A 25,000-nucleotide genomic window follows, 5' to 3' on the forward strand; every position below is an offset into this window, starting at 1 on the left:
TTCCTAGACTCCAAAAAAATTACAGAACTTGAATCCAGCCGCACTGTCATTGTGATTCTCGGTTTTCTCATTAGACCCACCTCTTCCCTCATCCTCAGGAGATTAAGGCTTTTAAGGTTCCTAACGACATGAATGTTGTAGTGAAGAGACTCGGAGAAGCTTTTGTGACAAACAGCAGCCTTGTGTTAAGAGAACAGAGTGTCTTTGATTGGGGCAGATTCTATTACAGGCATATTGTACTGCAGATGAAAAGGCAAGAGCAGAGAGCCCGAGAGTGAGGCTGCAGGAGTGGATAGGAGCCTTTGTGTTCTATAATATCAGAGAAAGTGTTACAGCAGAGCAGTGACAGCGTAAAAGAAAGGGCATGGTAAGCCAAAACGTAGACTGCTAATTTCCTTCTCTATTCAGATTGTTAGCCACTATCAGTATTCCTGTTTACACTTATACAGCCCCTCATCTTGTCCCTAGCTGCCTTTAGATGCTCCTAGATGAATACCCGGTGTTAGACCTCCTTAGTTGAAAACCGCTCCCGCTGTCTTGTATTTTCCCCCCAGTTCACGTCTGACCTCCGCAAGCACCCGGAGCTACTGAATGCCTCGGACAATGACATCATCAGGAGTCTGATTGACAGCAACTTCACCATGCCCAACTCCAGCACCCTCCTGCAGCAGCTGGACACCATTGACAACGCGGCCTGCGGCTGGATCCAGTTCATGTCCAAGGTGAGAGCTGGACACAGCTGGACATTCAAACTCACAAACCAAAGCCTCTGTAAACTTCACCCTTTCTGTCTGTGTCTCAGGTGAGCGTGGATGTCTTCAAGGGCTTCCCCAATGAGGACAGCATCGTTAATTACACCCTGAACCAGGCCTACCACGACAACGTGTCTGTCTTTGCCAGTGAGTAGGCGGGAGGATTTCATTATTGCATTGAGATGTTCTGTAGGTCAGAGTTTGTTTACTTATGAAGCAGGGTAAAGACAGGGAGGTAGATTGATCTCCTTTCCAGTGCCGCTCGGGAGGAGAGGATGCGGTCAATCAGTGAACAGGTTTCTGCTTCTGCAGTTTTATCACAATCACTTAAAACAAAGGCAAGTTCATGTGCATGCTCATAAAAAAATCTCTTAAAAGCCCTGGAGTTTACCTGGATCGCCGATAACATCCAAATAATTCAATTACTAATTATGCAGGTCCTTGCGGGCAGAAGCTTTTAGCCCTAAACCATTCACTGTGCTATCCTAAATTATCTACAATAATAGGAGCGCCCACCGAATTAATTAGGTAGACAACCGATACTCCATACACGGTGGGCAGTAACGTCTGTATGAGCCACACAGTGTCAGTTTGTCATTCCATCCTCCCACCCCAGGTGTGATCTTCCACACTAATCCGGACGGCTCCCTGCCCCCCCACGTCATGTACAAGATTCGTCAGAACTCGAGCTTCACAGAGAAAACCAACGAGATCCGGCGCGCCTACTGGAGACCAGGCCCCAACACGGGTGGACGTTTCTACTTCCTGTACGGCTTCGTCTGGATACAAGGTAGGGGGCGGGCGCTTCCTGTCTCTGCTCTCTCTGAGCAGTTTGCCTTTCCTTTTCCATGAGATCACAGTGCACAGTGCAGTCTGCTGTCTCTGTACACTAAAACATGATTAAGTAGCATGTCCCGTAAGGATGTGAACACCAGTTAAACGCATTGAAACGAGATGATGTGCAAAGCGTTGCTGCAGGTAAGCTGGAGAAGAGAGTGGGAGCTGCTTTCAATCGCCGGGACGTTTACAAGTGGAGGCTACTCTAGTAAACTGTTCGCATGTCATGATGGTGTCAGGTTTACTCACTCATGGAACACGGTACCTGATAGCATGCATGTGCTGCTGGTATTGTGGGTTTATGAGCTGCTGTCTCCTGTGTCTTTGTCGGCAGACATGATGGAGCGAGCCATCATCAACACCTTCGTGGGACATGACGTGGTGGAGCCAGGGAACTACGTGCAGATGTTCCCCTACCCTTGCTACACCAGAGATGAGTAAGAGCCTTCTGCATCCCTGCCTGCCCTATTCCATTCAGTCCTTTTTTCTCTGGCTCACGAGCCACTGTGATGAACCGTTGTGTTGCGTTCTCTCCCTGGCAGTTTCCTTTTTGTGATCGAGCACATGATGCCCCTGTGCATGATGATCTCCTGGGTCTACTCCGTGGCCATGATGATCCAGCACATTGTGGCTGAGAAGGAGCACCGCCTGAAAGAGGTCAGAGCTGAATGTGGGGAAAATCACATTTATAAAAACTCTAGTGACTAGAGGCTGATTTTGTGGATAGTAGCACAAGCCGTTTGCCGTGTGTCGCAGTGACACTGTTCTAATCCAAGGGTAACACATACAACAGCCACCTGCTCTGTGTCTAGCAGTACAAAGTTTCTTGTAGAGTATCATAAAGATGTTGCAGTCAAAGTGTTTGAAGTCATTGCTGTATGTCTTTTATGAGCTCTGAATTACACAGTCTCACTCCTGCTTTTGGGCGCTGAACAGCACCCCCTGCTGTCAGCTTGGGGGGGGGGGGGCCTGTGTAGCTGACGAACAGGGCCTGGAATCTTAATAATCTGAGGCTCTTACAGCTCTCTCAGGACCCCACCCCCTAACACTCTCACTCCTGAATCTTAATAATCTGAGGCTCTTACAGCTCTCTCAGGACCCCACCCCCTCTCTCACTCCTGTTTTTTTCTATTAAACCTTCACTCTTTTTCCATTTGTAATACGTCCATAGTGTTGTGTAACATGCTGCTGCCACCACAGATTCAGACCCGTTTCAGCGAGAGGAGGTTACACGTATCTTGGGTGGTGTGCTCAGCAGCTGTGTGAAGTGCCTGTCTCCTCTCCCTCTCGCAGGTGATGAAGATGATGGGGTTGAATAATGCTGTGCACTGGGTGGCCTGGTTCATCACTGGCTTCGTCCAGCTCTCCATCTCCGTCACTGCGCTCACTGCCATCCTCAAATACGGCAAGGTGCTGATGCACAGCGACCCCTTTATCATCTGGCTCTTCCTCAGCATCTATGCCGTGGCTACCATCATGTTCTGGTAAAATCCGAGTTCTGCTTGACTGTCCTGATACCTGTCTGTAATATTGCCTTTCTTTGTGGATATAGTCTGTTGAAGAAAGTCTGAATCTGTAATACATGTCAGGTAAACTCTCTGCGACAGATCTTCGAAATTGTACATTAAAATCAATTGTTGTTTGACTGCATACAGTTGTATGTCCTGAACCAAGCAGCAGCTATAGAATTGCAGTCTATTGCAGACTGTCAAGCCCCAGAGCCATTGATTGGTCCTCTCTGTTCATTTTCTCCCTCCCTCCCTGCGCAGTTTCCTGGTCTCAGTTCTCTACTCGAAGGCCAAGCTGGCGTCTGCGTGCGGCGGGATCATCTATTTCCTGAGCTACGTGCCGTACATGTACGTGGCGATCCGGGAGGAGGTGGCCCACGACAAGATCACTGCCTTCGAGAAGTGCATCGCGGTACGCAGCGGCCCATCTCTGTCTGTGTCTGTCTGTCTTTCTCGACAACATCTCACCGCCTTCTAGAAGTGCAGTACAAGGTTGACGTTTCAATCCGTCTTAGTGTGATTCTCTCCCGTCTCCCACCCCCTCTTCCTCCTGCAGTCCCAGATGCCTTGTTAACCCTCTTTCCCCTCCCTCTCTGCAGTCCCTCATGTCCACGACCGCCTTCGGCCTGGGCTCCAAGTACTTTGCACTGTACGAGGTGGCCGGGGTTGGCATCCAGTGGCACACCATCCACCAGTCTCCAGTGGAGGGCGATGACTTCAACCTGCTGCTGTCCATGATGATGCTGATCATCGACGCCACTGTGTACGGAGTGCTCACCTGGTACATCGAGGCCGTGCACCCAGGTGGGTCGGCGCTCAGTCACACAGGGTCTGGCAGGGTCATAGCGGAGCATGAAGATGTGTTTCTTTTGTGATACTTCTTCTATAGGACTCAGGTTGGTCACTGAGGGTGAATTACGTATGAGTGTTACAGTGGGAACACTTGTCTGCTTCACTTTTCTATTTATTGTTTTTCTTCGCTATCAGTGCCTGCCTGCGCTCACAGCTGTGTGTACTGAAAGCTGTATCCCTCTCTCCTCCTGCAGGCATGTACGGCCTGCCGCGGCCCTGGTACTTCCCCCTGCAGAAGTCCTACTGGCTGGGCAGCGGGCGTGTGGAGACCTGGGAGTGGGTGTGGCCATGGTCTCGTGGCACTAGGTTAAGCGTGATGGAGGAGGACCAGGCCTGCGCCATGGAGCACCGGCGCACAGGTGACCACAGCATCCACGGCAGTGACATAACTGTAACATATTATAGTGTTGATTGACCCATGTTTCCCTCCTGCATCTGCACCCAGTTTTTCACCTGGATTGTCAAGTTCCCCTGACTGTTTTTCTATGATAATTTTCCCTCTCCCTCCCTCTGCAGTTCCTTGGTCTCTTACCTAGTTTGTATTTAAAAGGTAAAATAACAAGGCAAAGAAAACAGAAAGCAATCCCTTCAGTGTCAAAGACATTGATAAAAACTTGTCTGTCAAAACGTCTATAAGGTTTATTGTTATCTTATGGTTGCATGTCACGGTCTGTAATAATATAAATAAATAACCTTATGGCTGTTCAATCAGTGAAAGGCATGGTGTCCTGGCGGCTGTGCTGGGGATGGTCCTCACTCTGTCTCTCTGTTGCAGAGGAGACCCGAGGGGTTGAGGAGGAACCCAGTCACCTGCCCCTGGTCGTGTGCATCGACAAGCTGACCAAAGTGTACAAGACAGGCAAGAAGCTGGCGCTCAACAAGCTGAGCCTGAACCTGCATGAGAACCAGGTGGTGTCCTTCCTGGGGCACAATGGGGCAGGCAAGACCACCACCATGTGAGTGTCTGCAAGGGTACCTGGGGCTGTGTGTGTTTATGTGTGTCTGCAGGGGTACGTGGGGCTGTGTGTATGTGTGTGCGCTGGGGGACCTGGGGCTGAGTGTATGTGTGTGCGTGTGTATGCAAAAATGTATTTCTACTTCTGTTGCTCATCCACAGTTGTCTCAGTTGTGGTTCTGTCCTTCCTTCTCTTTCTCTTGTTTGATGGTTCGTCTCTCGGCGCTCCAGGTCCATCCTGACCGGACTGTTCCCTCCCACCTCCGGCTCGGCCACTATCTACGGGCACGACATCCGCACTGAGATGGATAAGATCCGCAAGAACCTGGGCATGTGTCCACAGCACAACGTGCTCTTCGACAGGCTGAGCGTGGAGGAGCACCTCTGGTTCTACTCACAGCTCAAGGGCATGGCAGAGGAGGAGATCCGCAAGGAAATGAACAAGTACGTACCTCTCGCAGCGCTGCATACATCCTGCTAAAGTTGTTGCTCTTCACAGGTGTTTTGGCCTCTGTCCATTGTGCAGCCAATTCCAGTGATTAATACACTGTAAAGGGTATTCATGTAAATCCCTACAAGTCAACACCCACCCCTTGTGCATATTGACCTCTAGCTCAAAGGGGATGCCACAATCTGAAACCACACACTACAGGGATTTTATTAGCTCTTCTATGAAACTGCTGTTGTTGTAAAAGCGATGTGCCAGGGATTGCAGGCCACAGCGTGCATGTTCTGTGTCCTGCCCAGTGTCTGCAGGTCTCACTGTTTGCTCCCTCTCTCTTCCATGCAGGATGATTGAGGACCTGGAGCTCTCTAACAAGCGGCACTCCCTGGTGCAGACGCTGTCAGGGGGGATGAAGAGGAAGCTCTCTGTGGCCATCGCCTTTGTGGGCGGCTCCCGCGCCGTCATCCTGGATGAGCCCACAGCCGGGGTCGACCCCTATGCACGGCGAGCTATCTGGGACCTTATCCTCAAATACAAGCAGGGTGAGGACAGGGGAGAGAAGGGAGGGTGTCCTAGCAAGTGCGGATTAAAGAGAGGACAGGGGACATTAATGAGAGATGGCGGGTGCATGCCTCCAGCAGGATGGGTGAGGAAGCAACACCTTAGACTGAAATACTGGGCAGTTGAGAAGGAATTTGAAATAATACAGAACAATTTGGTTTTGGTTCTGGTTTGAAATTCATCTCTTTCCTGCCTGTCCCCTCTCTCTCTCAGGGCGCACCATCCTACTCTCCACTCACCACATGGATGAGGCGGACTTGCTGGGTGACCGCATCGCCATCATCTCTCACGGGAAGCTCAAGTGCTGCGGCTCCCCTCTCTTCCTCAAGAGCACCTACGGAGACGGCTACAAGCTGACCGTAGTCAAGAAGCAGAGCGACTCCAGCAACCCAGGTCAGCCTTCCAGTCACCTTTCCTTTGGGCAGGTCCGTACAGAGAGAGTCCCTCCTGCTGTCGCTGTTACAGTTGGATACGGCTTTAAGTGCATAATATTTAAAAATCCATTGCCAATTGATGCCTGCTGTAGAGTGTCAGCTACTCCACTACCATCCTGTATGGTAGAGAAAGCCAGTTTAGTTCCATGTGCGTAATGCAGTGGTGGGTACAGTCTGGCAATCTGCTGTTTCGATACTGTGCATCCCGTCTGTTCGCAGCAGGGCTGAGAGCTGGCTGCTTGCCGTCGTTCCCGTGGCTCTGCAGTGTGTGTTTAGTGCCTGTTTTCTGTAGCTCTTCAGGAAGTGTCCTTGGTCTTACAGGCTGTGAGCTCCTGATCTGGAGCAGCAGAACAGAATCGTCACTTTCTAAGCTTGCATTGAAGTTTCTGTGAAGCAGAGCCCGCTGCTCCTAAAAGGCACACAGCAGTACTAAAGCAAATAGTGTTATTTTACCTCTTAACCTCCAACCCTTTTGTTTTGTAGTTTTCTGCCCCGAACCAAGCAGAAGCAGTACAGTTGCACCTTACAAATCCTCCTGCATCCTTGCCAGTTTCATTAAGACTTGAGATTCAGCTCTCTGTTGAATATCATTCTCTCTCCCTCTCCATTCTCTATGCGCCGCTCTAGGCCAGTCTCTCTGCACCCTGCCCCCCTCTTCCTCCTCCTCTCTCAGCCCCTGCTCGGAGGTCCGGGTCACCCAGTTCATTAAGAAGTACGTGGCATCATGTCTGCTCGTCTCTGACTCCAACAGTGAGCTGTCTTATGTGCTGCCCTCTGAGGCTGTCAAGAAGGGCTGCTTCGAGAGGCTCTTCCAGGTAACTCCCTCCACAGACAGGCAGGCAGGGATAGAGGCAAGTTACTACATGTACATGCAGACAGGCCCATCCTTTTGTAATTCTCAGTGGGGTTCAAAGATCCCATTTAAAAAAAAAAATAAAAATCATTCCGATTCTAGCTCCAAAGTGGATTACATGCAGGATAAGCAATCCACTTTGTGGATCGACTCCTTGAACAGGCAGTAGATTGAATCTGATTTGAATCCCATTAGTGCTGCTGGTTTTAAAGGGCTGTGAGAAGTGCTAGGATGTGCGCCAGAGAAAACATTCCCATAGTGCAGATATGTGCTACATGACTCTGCATTGCCATTCTGGAGTGCAAACGGGCTGACTGTCTAAAAAACAAAATTACATGGCTTAATTAAATTAGCGTCCGGGTACAAAGTTGCATTGGACCCTGGTTCGGATACTAATGGACGTTGTCCTATTCTCCTCCCCCAGGCCCTGGAGCAGAACCTGAACAGCCTGGCCCTCACCAGCTTCGGGCTGAGGGACACCACGCTGGAGGAGGTCTTCCTCAAAGTGTCGGAGGAGGACCAGTCCCTGGAGAACAGCGACGCCGGTGAGAGGAGGGGAGAGAGCTGAGGGAACATTTCTCAGATTGTAAACAAGAATGTTCATAGGTGTAATTAGTGTGATATTACAGTGTAGTTGGAGACACACATCGTAAAGCATTACCTTGTACAAAGGTTTAACGTTGGGTTCACTTGCAGTGTATGGATCTGGAACTGGACACAGCAAGTTTGCAATTGCCCACCACCCACCCATGTTTTTCACTATAGTTATGCTATGCATTTCCTATAGTTTTACCATCTTTACAAAGTTTGTCTATTCTTTACTGTACTTTGATTGTATCACAATGTAAAGTGTGGTGTTTCTTCTCATACCTGATGCCTTGCCCTCTCTCCCTGTGTCTCAGACCTGAAGGAGTCTCCACGCGAAGGGAAGGCTGCCATGCAGTGTGCGGGTCCGCCAGCAGAGGGCGCTGAGAAGCCGGAGGTGGAGCTCAGTAACCTGGTAAAGTGCTCACAGCTCAGTGACTCCAAGGGCTCGCTGCGCTCCGCCTCCTCCTCAGCCGGGTCTGTGCGCGGGGACGAGGGCGGGCTCTACTCCGAGTTCTACGGGGATTACTGTCCGCTCTTCGACGCCAACGATGACCCAGACAACGTCAGCTTGCAAGGTGAGCTGGCAAGCCAGTCTCCTGGGTGAATCTTTATTCTCTCATTACAGTTGACTAATTGAACTTCTAATCGTTCATCCCACCACTCTAGCGGAGCCTGAGTCGGACCCAGAGGTGCCAGTGCTGGAGGGCCAGGGCAGTTTCAAGCTAGAGGGTTCCTGGTTGAAGCTGCGTCAGTTCCACGGGCTCATCATCAAGCGCTTCCACTGCGCCAAGCGCAACACCAAGGGGCTGTTCTCCCAGATCCTGCTGCCGGCCTTTTTCGTGTGCGTCGCCATGACTGTGGCGCTGTCCGTGCCAGAGATAGGTAAGAGGCACCTGTGATAGGACAGCCCACCTCGTACTGCAAAACCAGTGGACTCATCAGTGCTTCATTATCATCTTATAATCCCCTCAAAACAAAACATGGTATTTCTCACTCCTGACTTTTCAGGTCTTGAAAGCTAGCAATTTTTTTTATATCAGTTAGCATAAAAACAGTATCAAGTCTTCAAGTCTGTTCTCTGGTTTTATCCTGTGGCAGATGTTTGAGTGGAACTCTGATTGCTGTTTTTGCTCTTGTTGTCCAGGTGACCTGCCCCCTCTGATCCTGTCTCCCTCACAGTACCACAACTACACCCAGCCCAAAGGCAACTTCATCCCCTACGCCAATGAGGACCGTGTCGAGTACAGGTGAGAGGGCTAGTGGATCAGTTATCTCGGTATCTTTTAAATACTCTTTACAAAATAACAAAAGAAACATTTAATTTATTAAGTTTTGTTTGATTGTTTTAATAGTTCTGGGTGAGTTTATTTTCCTCCTTCGTGTTTCTCGTTCTCCAGGAGTAGGCTGTCCCATGATGCCAGCCCGCAGCAGATTGCCAATACACTGCGCCTGCCCTCGGGGGTGGGAAGCACCTGTGTCCTCAAGACCCCCTTCAACAGCACGCTGGACCAGCTGGCACAGACCCTCAACCTCAACTCCAACGAGTCCAAGATGCTGGCGGCCCAGTACTTCGACTCCATGTGCCTGGACTCCTTCACCCAGGGCGTGCCCCTGTCCAACTTCGTCCCCCTTCCACCATCCCCTGCGCCCTCTGACTACCCAGAGTCCAGCTTCGACGAGGGGCTGCAGGCATGGAACCTCACCACCACCCCCACCACAGTCAAGGGTAGCGCACCCTGTCTCTCCTTCTCTCTGTCTGTATAAATCATCCATAGCTACCAACTGTTGTACTGATAAAGGCACTAGCTAAAACATCTGTTCCTTTGGCTGAGATACGCTGAGGCAGCTGATGTGTTTTGTTTGTGGTTCTGTTTCAGAAGCGGTGACCTCCACCCCACCCCTGCCTCACATTATCCACGAGCCTGTACGATGCACCTGCTCATTGCAGGGCACCGGCTTCTCCTGCCCTAGCGGGGTTGGGGGACACCCCCCCCAGATGAAGGTGGTGACTGGGGACATCCTAGTGGACATCGCAGGGCGCAACTTCTCAGAGTACCTGCTCTACACCTCTGACCGCCTGCGTCTGCACAGGTGACTTAATACACCACCTTTCGTGACATTTCAATTTGTCTTCCCTTTCAATGGCACTTATTGTACATTTAGCATTGCGTCACCTTATGCAAAGCCAGTTCTGTTAAAACATTCATTAAAAACAGACATACTTTAGCACAGAAGTTAGTGAAAGGTTTTTGTTTTTTTACCTGGCAGGTACGGTGCACTGACCTTCGGCAACATCCAGAAATCCATCCCAGCTTCGTTTGGGGTCCAGACTCCAATGGTGCGGAAGATCGCAGTCCGGAGATCTGCGCAGGTGAGAGATCAAGGGGGGGCAGGGGTGACTGTCCTTAAATACTATTGTAGTATTGTAGACTACTCGGTGGCATGATAAAAATGTGTATGTATTAGCTCGTCAGCCTCTCATCTTGTAGATGGAGAGGAAAGTGTGTGTGTGTGTGTGTGTGTGTGTGTTTGTTTGGGAATGACTCTGCCTTCTTTGTTTTCAGGTGTTCTATAACAACAAAGGGTATCACAGCATGCCCACCTACCTGAACGCTCTGAACAATGCCATCCTGCGAGCCAACCTGCCCAAGAGCAAGGGGAACCCGGCCGCCTACGGTAAACAACACACAGCCCAACTCGCCCTGTTCAACACACAGCCCAGAAGTAACCCTGTTCAACACAGCCCAGTACTAAATGGTTAAAGCCCACAGCCCAGCGCTGACAATGCTCAACCCCGAGCCTTCCATTCAAGAAAGAAAGAAAGCAAGCATGTGTAGCACGTTTGGTAATGCTAACCTCATGGGTATTGTGACTGGGTTGTGAAATGTCCTGAAATGCTGCAGTAGACCACAAGGTGGTCGATTCACAGCCCCAGAACTTTACATTGTTCTCCCTGGTGCTCTGATGCTAGCTCGTTGTTCGCTTGGCACATCTGTCAGGTTTTACATCACTCCCCCAAGAGATTGGAAGTGTGTGTGTGTGTGTGGTACGGTAGGCTGTCTCTCGGGGGGAGGGGGGGGAGGTTGCAGTTGCAGTGTGTTGTATGATCATGTTGTTCACATGCTTGATGCAGCAGCAGTGCCTGTGTGGGTGTGCTTGTTGTCTCCTGGGATCCTCATGAAAAACAACATGTAGCTTCTTCTCACGAGGTCGTCCCAATTTGAGAAGCGCTCAACAAACAAATCAACTAATCGGAAGCTTTGTGATGCTTCTGTGCTACACTAATGAAACGGACCCCCTTGTTTTATTTTCGGCAGGCATCACTGTGACCAACCACCCTATGAACCGGACCAGCGCCAGCCTGTCCCTCGACTACCTGTAAGAACCTTGTCTGGGCTGGGCAGTGTGGGAGGGGGGAGGACATCCGTAACACTGCCAGACCTTCATCTTGAGAAGGGGTCTAATTTTAGAAATATAATTCAGTGACAAAATGACTTTTGCAAGACTTCTAGTCAACACGTTTGGATTGTCTGTCTTTACTGAAGACTTGGAAAAGACTTCAAGTCTCTTGCTCCTGAATACGCACACATCTGGCATCCTTTGTGTTTTCAGGTCACATAGTTGTGCTCTTATAATTCAGTCTTTTAAGAAAATTCCTCAAAAATTCAAAATGACTCGCTGCTGTCTTAACACAAGGTGCAGTGATAATATAATGGCCCACTTGATTGCAAGTCAGATGCTGCAGTGATTTGCCATGTCACGTAAACTGTTTTGTTTGTTTGTTTGTTTTGTGGGCCAGGCTGCAGGGCACAGACGTGGTCATCGCTATCTTCATCATCGTGGCCATGTCCTTCGTCCCGGCCAGCTTCGTGGTCTTCCTGGTGGCAGAGAAGTCGACCAAAGCCAAGCACCTGCAGTTCGTGAGCGGCTGTGACCCGGTCACCTACTGGCTGGCCAACTACGTGTGGGACATGGTGAGAGCAGCCACGCTAAACCCTGTGTCTGGGGAGGCATTCCAATAAATACACTGGCTGTTACAGACACACCTGTGGTACAGTTATACATGCGCTGTGCATTAGCATTATGATCCGACTTGTCCCAGTGTGTGAATGTGCTGCTGACTCTCTTCTCTGCTCTCCCAGCTGAACTACCTGGTCCCAGCCACCTGCTGTGTGCTGATCCTCTTTGTGTTCGACCTGCCCGCCTACACTTCCCCCACCAACTTCCCAGCGGTCCTCTCGCTGTTCCTGCTCTACGGGTGAGTGCAGGGCCAGTCTAGCTCGCACCTCACCTGCTGTCATGGGGCTCTTCTATCCTGTTTGTAACAAAGAGTACACTTGTAGTGCATGAAAGAGAATGCCACTCAACTCCCCAGTAATGTTGTTGAAGCTGACACCCTGGGATCCTTCAACTTCAGACCGAAGTAACTCTAAATGCAATCTTACTAGAATTACATGAAAGAGAACACTCTAAACTGCAGACCAGTAAACTATGCAATAACCCTAACCCTAACCCTAACCCCCCACCAGGTGGTCAATCACACCCATCATGTACCCCGCCTCGTTCTGGTTCGAGGTACCCAGCACAGCCTACGTCTTCCTCATCGTTATCAACCTCTTCATCGGCATCACCGCCACCGTCGCAACCTTCCTGCTGCAGCTCTTTGAGCACGACAAGGTAGTTTCTCTCTCTCTGTCTGAGCACAACAAGGTAACACTCTCTCTGTTTTCTTCCTGTCTGACTAAATGCCAGGAGTACTGTAATAATGCTGATCTGTTTGTCTCTCTCACTGCCTCTCTCACCCTCTCTGCAGGATCTGAAGCTTGTGAACAGTTATCTCAAGTCGTGTTTCCTGATCTTCCCCAACTACAACCTGGGTCACGGGCTGATGGAAATGGCTTACAACGAGTACATCAACGAATACTATGCCAAGATCGGTGCGCGCTAACAAACATACCACTCACTTATCTGCTTGGTTTCTTACAGTTTTACCATGGAATTCTGATTGAGCGTTACGTGTGTTCACCTGGTATGACAGGTACCATGTCTTTAGGGAGATCTTTATTGCATCTTATTACAGTGTTTTGCCTCATTCAGAGTAGTACAGTGGTCCGGAGCTGATGCATGTGGTCTGCACCTAACAGATCAGTGAGGTACTGCTGCAAGTGAACGTGCTGTGGCTGTACAGGTATAGCAGGGCAAACCATTTAGTGACACATCATCTTTGATAAAGAGAAGCTGCTGGAAGACCACTGTGGCTTCACTGTGGTTCAGTTACAATACAGTACCGGCCTCCAGTTAGCCCAGGGCAAGAAGCAATGCGCTGGCATGCATGAATTGTAATTGTTTTACCCTCCTCTCCCCAGGCCAGTTTGACAAGATGAAGTCTCCCTTCGAGTGGGACATCGTGACACGGGGTCTGGTCGCCATGACGATCGAGGGCTTTGTCGGATTCTTCATCACCATCATGTGCCAGTATAACTTCCTGAGGAAGCCACAGTACGTCGCCTTCCACCTGCCGAGACCACCGCTGGCATTTTCTATTAGACCCAAAGAGTCAATATACAGGGATGGCTGTCTCTGCCTAAATCTGGTTTTGTTTTCTCAGCCTAACCTGACCTAAAATACTGCAGTAGCTACTACCTGCAAAATATGAAGAATACATTATTTTTAAGTAACATACTTTTTCCGTGTGTGTGTGTGTGTGTGTGTGTGTGTATAAATGGGCTAGTTAGGAAGTAACAATTGGAACTTGTCCGTGTCCATTCCTGAGCCTGAGTGCATTCTGCCATCCTGTCCTGTGACCAGCCTGGGGTTTTGTGACGCCCCTGCTCTCTCCCTCTCTTGCTGTCCTGTGAACCCCCGCTCGCTCTCTCTCTCTCTCTCTCTCTCTCTCTCTCTCTCCCTCTTGCAGGAGGCTCCCGGTGTCTAGCAAGCCAATCGATGATGATGATGTGGACGTGGCATGTGAGAGGCGGAGAGTGCTGCGGGGTGATGCTGACAACGACATGCTGAAGATCGAGAACCTCACCAAGGTGCCACATCTACTACCATTCCTATTCCAATTATTGTAGCGTTCTCAGTTGCTACTGCGGTGTTGGTTTGTGTTATTATGCTGTGTTATTAGTTTTTCTTGTCCTCGCAGGTATACAAGTCCCGAAAGATGGGGCGCATCCTGGCTGTGGACCGGCTGTGTGTGGGGGTGCGGCCGGGGGAGTGCTTTGGTCTGTTGGGGGTCAACGGGGCTGGCAAGACCACCACTTTCAAGATGCTGACCGGCGACGAGAGCACCACAGGGGGAGAAGCCTTCATCAGCGGGAGGAGGTATGCTGGGGCGCAGAATTTACAGAGTGAGGGTGGTGAGGGAGTTCTCCATGGAATTGAATCCAGAGGAAAAATATCGGACTAGGCCAGTGGCTCAAAGTTGTGTTATGCGCAATTTTTACGTGTCATGCCCACAACAGCAGCCGACATACTCACAAGTACTGCAGTGTTGATGTATATTTGATAAATCTCTTTTAATGTCATTTTACTGTACTTTTTTGAATTAGTTTGTTAAATGAATCAAGAGATTAAAATGAGCAATCATGGCCTTGACCTTGTATACAATGTATTTGTGACTTTGCCCATCTCTTTCTCTCTCCCTCTCCCCCCCAGTATCCTGCGCGACTTGTTGAAAGTGCAGCAGAGTCTGGGGTACTGCCCTCAGTTCGACGCCCTGTTTGAGGACCTGACTGCCCGGGAGCACCTCGAGCTCTACACCCGTCTGCGTGGCGTGCCCTGGAAGGATGAGGAGAGGGTGAGAAGGCTTTTCAGAAGCGTCCAGAGACTTGTTAACAAAACCCTTATTTAGCCACCAGGGGGGCATGCATCTACCCCTTTTTTTTCTACAAGATGTTCGGAATACAAAGATGTATGATGGTGCTTTCATTTGTGCTGCAGGGAGTCTTTGAAAGTCAAGCAGAGAGCTCAGTGGATATGAAGGGCTGTGTACTAACAGCTATCTCCTGCCCTCCCCTCCACCGCCTCCTTTCTACAGGTGGTGAAATGGGCTCTGGCCAAGCTAGAGCTGACGAAGTACGCAGACAAACCGGTCGGGACATACAGCGGGGGCAACAAGAGAAAGCTGTCGACCGCCATCGCCCTCATCGGATACCCCTCCCTCATCTACCTGGTAAGAGACCCCCGGGAGCTGGGAATGAGAATGCTGGTTCAGGCTGGGAATGGGATTGGGAATGCTCAGATCCAGATTGAGAAAGGGTGTTCAAAAGTGTGTTTTTGGGTTTTTTTCAAAATAGAAAAAACATCTTAATAAAGAAGTTGGCTGGTTAGTAACAGGATTCTTTGTTTAGTTGTTTCAATGGTTTGTAACATAAAACATCTTTTCTCTTGAAGCAAAAACCCCATGTGCCGACCATTGAAAATATTCCTAAAATCAAAGTTTTTTTTTTTTTTTTCAGGACGAACCGACCACAGGCATGGACCCCAAAGCCCGGCGCTTCCTGTGGAATCTGATCCTTGACATCATCAAAACGGGACGCTCTGTAGTGTTGACATCACACAGGTGGGCCGGGTCACACCAGGGTTTTGAGGATGTTACCCGAAAGGTAAAAACTGGCAGTGAATTAAAACCGGCTTCCTCTGTCCCTGCAGCATGGAGGAGTGTGAGGCTCTCTGCACCAGGCTGGCTATCATGGTCAATGGACACTTCAAATGCCTGGGAAGCATTCAGCACCTGAAAAACAGGTACAGCAGCACACCTTTTACCTTTGCTTAATAGATCATTATTTTATATTAAAATTCCTGCTCCTTGGTAAATGGATGATTGGTTAGCCGTGCTTTGTCATGGGACTGACTATGCGTGCCTCTGCTTTGTCATGGTTTTCACTGCACGTTGTTGTAGGAACGCTGCGCCGAAGACGGGTGCAGTTGTCAGTTTCTCCTTTGATTGGAAGAGAGGGGCATGTTTGTTTCATATCCAAACACTTGTGCAAAGCAACCACCTTCTCTGCAGGTGAATTTCCGTTGCGTGGAAGTGGACTGGTTTCATTTGACTGTGTTCGTGTCAGTCGTTTCCTTGTGCTCCCGCTGCAGGTTTGGGGATGGCTACATGATCACGGTGCGCACCAAGTCCAGCCTCAACGTCAAGGAGGTGGTGCGATTCTTCAACAGGAACTTCCCGGAGGCCATTCTCAAGGTAGGTCTTTCCCAGAGTGACGCGCTATTGGAGAAACCCTAGCATTGTACATCCCTAAAAACATGATGCTGGGGCTGGTATTTCTGTCCTGTGCAGGTGAGAAGGTGAAGCTGCACCCCTGTGACTGTCTATGCTCTCCCTCTCTCCCCTCAGGAACGCCACCACACCAAGGTGCAGTACCAGCTCAAGTTCGACCACATCTCCCTGGCACAGGTGTTCAGTAAGATGGAGCAGGTGGTGGAGGTGCTGGGCATTGAGGATTACTCTGTGAGCCAGACCACCCTGGACAACGTGAGTCGTTTACACCGCGAAAGTGTTCATACACACAGCCGCAGTATCACGCACTCACTGGCACACAATCAAACAAGCACACACACACTGTGTAGTCTAATAATGGCATCCCCTCTCTGACTCTGTGCTACCCCTCTGCTGCAGGTGTTTGTGAACTTTGCAAAGAAGCAGAGTGATAACCTGGAGCAGCAGGAGAGCGCCCCCCTTGGAGGGAACGGCCAGTCTCCCCTGAAGCGAGTCCTGAATCTGCTGCGACCGCGAGCCACCAACACGGAGCTGCGGGCACTGGTGGTGGAGCCGGAGCCAGAGGAGCTGGAGAGTGACGATGAAGGGCTCATCAGCTTTGAGGAGGAGAGGGTGAGCGAGGGGGCAGAGGGAGGGGGACAAACATGCTCAAATGTACATAATCAATGTTTACTGCCTTTCCCTGCACTCCAGTCTACATTACTTGAGGAGAGTGGAGACCTGTCTGTTTACATTGCTTAACGGTGGTGTCAGATGTAGGGACAGCAGCTTCCCCTGTTGAAACTGCTTGAACAGTGCCACTCGTTTCCTCTGTTACCTACCGTGGTGGGAGGTTATGTCTTTAAGCTCCATTACCTAATGCAAGAGAAGGACTGCCTAAGTTTAGGCTGGGTTGAAGAGGCAGTAAGCTTATTAGAGACTATAATTCAGGTAACCTAAAGGAAACTTATCAGAGGAACAGGAGGGTGATTGAGACGGCTGCTTCTTTCTCTTTCTATTCCTTTCATCCTGTCCTTCCTTTCTAGGCTCAGCTGTCATTCAACACAGACACTCTGTGCTGAGAGCAACATAAGGGGCCGGGATAGCCATCTTCTGTTTCCTGGAATGAAGTAAAGAGGAGGACACAGTCTTGCAGCTAGCTGGTCCCAGAGGGAGGATGTCGTGCTGGATTTAGAGGAGGAGGACAGGCAGAGAAGCTGCTGGCACTTTAAAGTCTTTTAAAACATTAAAAAAAAAAACATTTAAAACCTTCTTTTAAAGCACTCCCTTCAACTGAAACGAGCAACTTGACACACTGGAATGCTGCTTTATACTGTGAATGTTTGGGGTTTCTTTTGATTGTGTTTCATTGTTACTGCCAGACCTGTATTTCAGACTCGTTTGCTGTCGGTTGCAGAAGGAAAAGATCCCTGTTGCTGCTGTGGATTGATTTTCTTAAGTGCAGAGGGAGTCATGTGTTGTAAATATGTGCTGTATATACCTTTCTCTACAGCTCAGCTCAGCTCAGACTGCTGGGCTGATCCAGTCTTGTTTGGGTCTGGGAGCTGTGCAGTGGTGGTGTCTGCCTTTGTATGCAGAGAGGTTCTGTCTTCACGTTCCGGGTTTACTGCAGAATCCCAGTTCAGATCCGTCTTGCACTGTTTCCTGTTAATACTAAAAAACACACTTTTCCTCCCTGCGCTAAAATCGAGCTTGAAAATGAACCTGTTGTTTTGCTTAGTTTTCTATATCCTGACAGCCGCGTGCGCAAGCTGTAATTTAGCGAGGTAATCAACCCTGTCATTATATCATTTAGAGGCTGGATTAACACCGGGCACTAAGCACCAGCCTCTCAGTCCCCCCAAATGTTCTCAAAGACAAGGCAGCAGAGGCCCTGTTTAAAAATAAATTAATCCGAGTTAATTGAGCAGACTGAACTGACTAAATCCTTACGTCCACTGAAATAACATTGCTCGTGACTGGGGCTGATGGCTGTCGAACGATCAGATCTGTTTGGACTCAGACTGGGAATGATCCAATTCTGAATGGTTCTTACTGCCAATCTGCTGAGAGACAGCGAGGTGATATAATAGAAAGGAGGTATTTGTTTTTCTGACATAACCCTAACGTTATGCCTAATAATAAAGCCGTTCAGCCTGTGTAGTTATTTTCTAGTAAATATAACCAGTGTCTGTGCTGTTTTTTACCATGCGTGGCTTGCACTCCGCTCCTGTTGACTGGCTATCCACAGGAGAGAGGCTGTTAAAAGGAGCATGTCTGGAATGTCTATGGTACTTATTCCATTTTGAACTTGTTGTAAATGTACATCTACGAAAGGAAACATAAAATTCAAAAGTAGAAAAAGATCATTATTTTGCAAGTAATGGATTTCTATTTTCATTGTAAATGTATAAATTTGTAAAAACTATTTTGTTGTAAACGATTGACCCGCAGCCTATTTTATCACGTGCCCCCCGTCCCGTCCCGTCCTGACCTTTTCACTTTTCACCTTTTGTCCTCCAAGTGCTCATTTTAATGGACCGGTCAACCCTCCAGATTATAACCCCAGCATTCACCCAGTTGTTTACTGGCCCATCTCCTCCTGTGAATTGGAATTGTATCTGCTCATGATAATACAAATATCCAGACGGGGTCGCGTTTTTAAGATATTAACTTCTTCTTCAGATCATATTCAAATAAAACAACAAAACTAAGAATGTGTCTCATCGCCTCTTTTTTACTTTTCATCCACAAACCTATTATTTATTTATTTATTGATTATTATTTCCTCATAAAGAAGTTGGTTTGTTATTCTGTTTATGTAAATAATCTGCTGCAGGCTGGAAGGTGATATCAAACCAATCAGGCCTCAGAAGGGGGGTCATGGAGGGGTCTAAACAAGATGTGGCATTATCTTCCTGGCTGGAAAGCTTTTTAGCAGGTTTGAAATACTGAAAGAATAATCTGTAATCTGAGGCAGAAGTAAGTCCAGTAGAAATGCAGCATGTTTAATGAGCACAAAATTACTGAAGCTGTGTGGGTCCTACTTAACAATTATTATTAAATTACCCAGGAATTTGTGTCTGCTTATCCAAGACCCCCGCCCAGATTCCATGCAAACCCATCAGTATTGTTTGTGGAGCACCCAGGCAACTCTATGATGACATCACTCCCTGGCTCTGATTCACCTCCACCCTCCTAACCAACTAATTGACTGTGTGCTCAGCAACGATATCGGCTTCCGCCCTCCATTAAAAGACACTCACAGGCAAGTGCTCCGTTAATGCATGGATCATTCCAGGCGTTGGCTCTCCAGCTCCCTGATAAGATTCAGCTCCACACTCCAACCCTCCTTATTTCTAATTTGGTCTCCCGATATAAACCTGTGGCTGCTAGTGGTAACACCGTTCAGACACACAGTATGGTCTGTGAAGACGCAAAGTCATTCATCGAGAGAGCCGTCCTTTTTTAAGTTTCTTAAACTGCCTGCACACGTTTAGTGTGTCGAGGTATTGGACCCAAGCAGCAGTGTTTGTGCCATGTAGTTAAATCGTTACAGGATGTATTGATGCGAATCAGTGTGTTAGTGTTTCAGCAGGGCGCTCCGTTTTTCTGCAGGGGTCTTGTCAAATGTTTTCATCAACAGCCTTATTGCTGGAAGTTTCCTCCTACAGTAGAATGGGTGGGTTTATAAGCTCAGGTTTTTCTCCTGCACTGTAGATCTGCCGAATAATAACTAGTTTTGTAAAATAAGTAGCTCAGTAGCATGAGGTGGTGACCCCAGGCTGAAAAAGATTTTGGAAACAAACACTCATTAGTTTCTTGAAGACACACATCCACACCCTTTATTGTTGAACCGCATAAACATGAAACTACATAATCCTGTAGAGATGTTGGCATTATTAATATGTACAGTTGCTGTGTTTCTTTGTGCACTGGAGCATCCCATAGTGTTTTGCAACGTGATCTGAAGGGCCAACATTATACAACATTTTATTAACTCAGTTTACTTGGGGTACGTTTCCATTAGAAATGATTCCCATCATTCACGCTACTCCACTACGTGACTGTTCTTCCAGTCAAGCATTCTCATCGCAGGCTGAGGGAGCACATGTGGCATTGGAAACACTGCTTTATTCCCCCCTGGTAAGATCTGAACAGCATGCTCGTCACCCTCCTCACCAACCTGATCTCGAAACTGCAGTAAATGGGACTCAGGAAGCTGATGGAATCCGAGCATGCATGGGACTGGTTAGGCAGGTCTGCCAGTAGGGTGTCACTGGAATGCAGTCATGTGGCTGGGAGGGTGTGGTGGCAAGTCAGGTTTTAAAGATGTTCAAATCCATTCCTCCCACACAAGTTGAAGAGCTCTGCACCTGCCTGCTGCTCCGCGGGACAGACTTAACACAGAGGGAACGATCACTGCTGCTGCCGAGGATGGCTGAAGCCAGAAAAATTGAACTGTTTGTCAAGGTAAGCAGCTCTGGTGCCACCTTGCATGCCTACAGGAATGAGGGGCTCCTTGAAATGGATTTTAGGAAAGACAGTTCCGGCAGTCGACGCAAAATCAACGCATAAAGACAAAAGTGCCAACAAGTGTCAACACCCTGTTGTGTCGTAGCTTGGAAATGTACCGGTACTGGGTACCAGACAGGATTACTGGGGGATCTGGCTGCTGAATGTAAAATCCTTCTTGGTTGTAGCTGTTGTAGATGCTATTGTGTCTTTGTGTAGCTTTTCAAAAAATCTGAAACCCAGCATCCGTGAATTCATCCCTGCTAGCAGCAGTGTTTTACTTTCTCAACAGTGACTAGTTTAACATAGTTTAAAATAGGCTTATATTTGTAATATTGGAAATATATATATTTGTATATTTCCACAGTCTGGTACAGAATGCCTAGGTATTACAGCCTCTTGTGTGGTAGCTGTATTTTGATCTACCTTAGTATGGTTTTAACTAGCACACACCACCTTGCTTTAAAACGTCATTCTTCAATTTAAAAAAGAATGCATTTATTGACTGATGGTTGTTTGGTTCTTGGTGAGTTATGTTTTTGTTAGTACAAGTGCCTCTGGCAAGGGAGGCTGCAGGGCAGCTCAACTCTTAAAGTGTGTACACTTGGGCTGGTACTCCTCTACCTGGCTGTCTATTACGTTGGTATGGAGGTACCCTTACACTAAACAGACCTGTACTCTGTGTGAAGAAGCAGATAAGAGTCCTCCACTCGATGTCCTCTTGTATCGCCTCACCCAGTCTAGCTGATAGGCTAATCAGACGCACTGTAGTGAATGAGCACACTAGATACTTGTGTTGAAACAAGCTCAAAGGGTGAGGCACATTTTCGGAGAGGAATGAAACCGCTGTACAGGAAACAGCACAAAACTAGCCAGAAATGACTTTGTTCCGAAAAGGAGCAGGTAAATTATTGGTCTGAGTAATTTCCTCCAAATGATGATTTTATTTCTCTTTCTATTTTCCTTGGCTGTTTGCACTTGAAAATTGGAAAGAGGAAGTGGAGCCCTCGCTCAGAATGTAGGGAAAGCCCTGCTTCGTTGGGGCTCGCTGATTCGAACAGGAAATGCTCTGAAAAAATGCTCAACATACTTTGTGACTGGTGTGCAGCCTTTGAAGGGACAGTGATGGGTCTTTCAGTGTGGAAGAGATTGTTAAAAGGCAAAGGGTTAATCAGGAGAGAAATGCAGAGCTGCCACATTCCTTTACTTGCAAGTCACACATATACACGCTGCATATCAATGGCATGGCAAACGGTAAAGACAGTGTCGGACAGCATTTGAAGATCAGAAACTTAATTTTGTTTTACACACTAGGCTCTGTAGTCAAGTAAGAGTAAACTTAATTTATATTAAAAGAAAAATAGCACACTCATCATTATGGACTACAAAAGCAAAAAAAAAAAAACTTTGTAGCTGCATGTAGCCTGAGTAGTTTAAAAATGTTAAATTTTTAAAATCTCGTTTCGAAATGTTCTTTTGTCCTGAACAGAGGTTGTGTTTCTCTTGACGGAAAACACAGGCAGCAGGAAGAAAAGTTAGGAAGTCCTTAAAAATAAAACACATCCAATATTAAAACACATTTTATTAAATAGAAAAAAATACAGATAATAACAGAAAAAAGGAAATACAGAAAATGATAAATACCCGTAGGCAAGTGGCCGACCAAGTTTCCCTGGATGAGCTGCTGCACTTTGGGGAGGGAGGGGGAGGTGTGCGCTGTGCAAGTGCCATGCTGTGCTTGAGAATCATTACAGCACTCAAATCTAAGTATAACTTAAACTTCTATGGGTGTGGCTTAATAAATACAAATTACAGCGTCAACTTTGTTTCTCTGTTCCGTGCAATTTCAATTACATTTCTAGCACACAAGCTTAGCGACTGTAAACACGTTTTAGTATGTTTGCCTACGCTGTGGCACGTTAGAGACGCGCACACCTGTGTGTGAAAGACTGATTGAATAGCACCGTCCATAAAACAGGGAATTAACTCTGCACTTCGACTGAATCCTGCCCCATGGTTTAGTAGACAAACATTTCAACAAAGCGGTATGCGGCCTAGACCGAAACAACCTGTTTCAGAAAGATGCAAGGGGCTAAAACATAAACAGAAAAGCAGATGGAGAGAGATAACAAGAGATAACAATCAGTCCTCAGCTGTGACTCCAACCCTCCTGCCAGAGTTTTGCTTTAAGAACAAAAGGACTACTTTAATCCTCACCCTGTGTGTGACTGTTGGGTAGGGCGGAGTACGCAGAGCATGTGAGCGGAGTGGAGAGCTAGCTCCTAAATGCCACTCACTGCTAGTGTAAATCACTTCCAAAATGTAGAGATGTGCGAACCAGTTCCTGCTTCGGTACCGACGAACCAGATACAAATATCAGGGATCCGGTTCCAATGAGTGCTATTATGTTTTTAGTAAAGACCAATTATTAAAACATTAAATTCTGTCAAAATTACATTTAATAACTATAACTGACACGTTCACACTTAGAAAAAATAGACTGTATTTAGAAACGTTATTAATCCAGTGTCATTGCTCTTCAGTAGCGCATTAACAACAACAGGCGTTGCTCTAAAGGGTTATAATCCATAAAAGTACACCTTCAGTAATGTTTACTACCTGATCTCCGTGTTCAGAAGAGAGGCGTGGATGATAAATTCAGGTCCGGGCTTCGGGAAGAAGGTCTCGGCTCTTTGTTTACACACGCCACACTGACGCTAAACTGGACTTATCACTAGCACGTTTAGCACAGGCTCTGGCAATGGTCTCTGTAGACAATAAACGTGCTAACGTTTCCCTGCAGGAGTACAAACCTTCCCTCGGCGGCATTTAGAGCCGCCCCGGCGGAGCGCTGGTATCCCTCCGCGGGAAACACCTTGAGAAACGCTCCCCGCACCGGCGCGTGAACTTTCCCGCCCTCGCCTCGCGCAGCGCTCTGATAGAACCTCGGGATGCAAATCCAGCCTCGGAACGGGAACGCTGCGATTGGACAGAACGCGCATTCAACTGCCAATGAGAGGACAGATCAACCAACCAACCAATCAGGGGATTGCAAAGGCGACCCGCTAGTGCAGCAAATACAGTAACCGCCTCGTATCTGACTGGAGAGTTGGCGGTTAAACTGCAATGGCATAATTATCAACTGAACAAAGGAGGTTTCAGTTGAAAACAGTCGTGTCGGCTGCTGTTTCTTTTAAATCGCCAACCATCTACCGAGTGTATTAAATTACAGGAGGGGCGGACTGGCTTTAGAGAGCGTCACGAATACGTTACAAGTATTTCTGATCGCACCCCTCTCTTTCCCTGCTTCCCTCCCGCGCAGGCCAGCGACGACGGGGAGAGCATCGGGAACTGCCCCTTCTGCCAGCGGCTCTTCATGATCCTGTGGCTGAAAGGAGCCAACTTCACCCTGACCACTGTCGACATGAAGAGGTGAGGCACTGTCTCTTACACGCGGAGCACAACGGCCAGCGTCACTGTGCGGCACTCACAAGCGCTGCCACACCCCAGCGTCACTGTGCGGCACGCACAAGCGCTGCCACACCCCAGCGTCACTGTGCGGCACGCACAAGCGCTGCCACACCCCAGCGTCACTGTGCGGCACGCACAAGCGCTGCCACACCCCAGCGTCACTGTGCGGCACGCGCAAGCGCTGCCACACCCCAGCGTCACTGTGCGGCACGCGCAAGCGCTGCCACACCCCAGCGTCACTGTGCGGCACGCGCAAGCGCTGCCACACCCCAGCGTCACTGTGCGGCACGCACAAGCGCTGCCACACCCCAGCGTCACTGTGCGGCACGCACAAGCGCTGCCACACCCCAGCGTCACTGTGCGGCACGCCAAGCGCGCTGCCACACTGTGCGGCAGCGCCACACCCCAGCGTCACTGTGCGGCACGCGCAAGCGCTGCCACACCCCAGCGTCACTGTGCGGCACGCACAAGCGCTGCCACACCCCAGCGTCACTGTGCGGCACGCGCAAGCGCTGCCACACCCCAGCGTCACTGTGCGGCACGCGCAAGCGCTGCCACACCCCAGCGTCACTGTGCGGCACGCACAAGCGCTGCCACACCCCAGCGTCACTGTGCGGCACGCGCAAGCGCTGCCACACCCCAGCGCGGCACAAGCGCTGCCACACCCACGCACTGTGCGCGCAAGCGCTGCCACACCCCAGCGTCACTGTGCGGCACGCGCAAGCGCTGCCACACCCCAGCGTCACTGTGCGGCACGCGCAAGCGCTGCCACACCCCAGCGTCACTGTGCGGCACGCACAAGCGCTGCCACACCCCAGCGTCACTGTGCGGCACGCACAAGCGCTGCCACACCCCAGCGTCACTGTGCGGCACGCGCAAGCGCTGCCACACCCCAGCGTCACTGTGCGGCACCCCAGCACAACACCCACAGCGTCACTGTGCTCGGAGGCTTCAAACCAAGTGATCGTTAACACCCAACAGAAGATACAGACAGGCTTGTCTCAGTTATGTTAGTGT

General features: G+C 49.0%; 1 protein-coding gene across 1 annotated transcript; it reads left to right on the forward strand.

The window, feature by feature from the left end:
• Window positions 1-506: 506 nt before the first annotated feature.
• On the forward strand, window positions 507-18,714 carry abca2 (ATP-binding cassette, sub-family A (ABC1), member 2; the record flags this gene model as incomplete). The annotated part of the gene is made up of 38 exons (XM_041243746.1): window positions 507-722; window positions 803-899; window positions 1,369-1,542; window positions 1,924-2,026; window positions 2,132-2,246; window positions 2,883-3,073; window positions 3,359-3,509; window positions 3,697-3,901; window positions 4,144-4,308; window positions 4,725-4,905; window positions 5,136-5,348; window positions 5,695-5,891; window positions 6,124-6,303; window positions 6,972-7,159; window positions 7,622-7,742; window positions 8,100-8,360; window positions 8,452-8,667; window positions 8,930-9,032; window positions 9,183-9,511; window positions 9,663-9,876; window positions 10,054-10,156; window positions 10,350-10,461; window positions 11,103-11,163; window positions 11,585-11,759; window positions 11,928-12,043; window positions 12,315-12,462; window positions 12,599-12,722; window positions 13,152-13,284; window positions 13,700-13,820; window positions 13,931-14,109; window positions 14,443-14,584; window positions 14,825-14,959; window positions 15,246-15,349; window positions 15,439-15,531; window positions 15,880-15,982; window positions 16,136-16,273; window positions 16,418-16,630; window positions 17,044-18,714. Coding segments are annotated over 38 exons (5,856 nt in total), but the record flags the coding sequence as incomplete, so codon positions are not given.
• Window positions 18,715-25,000: the final 6,286 nt, after the last annotated feature.

Source organism: Polyodon spathula, unplaced genomic scaffold (genome assembly GCF_017654505.1).
Source record: "Polyodon spathula isolate WHYD16114869_AA unplaced genomic scaffold, ASM1765450v1 scaffolds_2628, whole genome shotgun sequence".
In the NCBI taxonomy this organism is placed as follows: Eukaryota; Metazoa; Chordata; class Actinopteri; order Acipenseriformes; family Polyodontidae; genus Polyodon; species Polyodon spathula.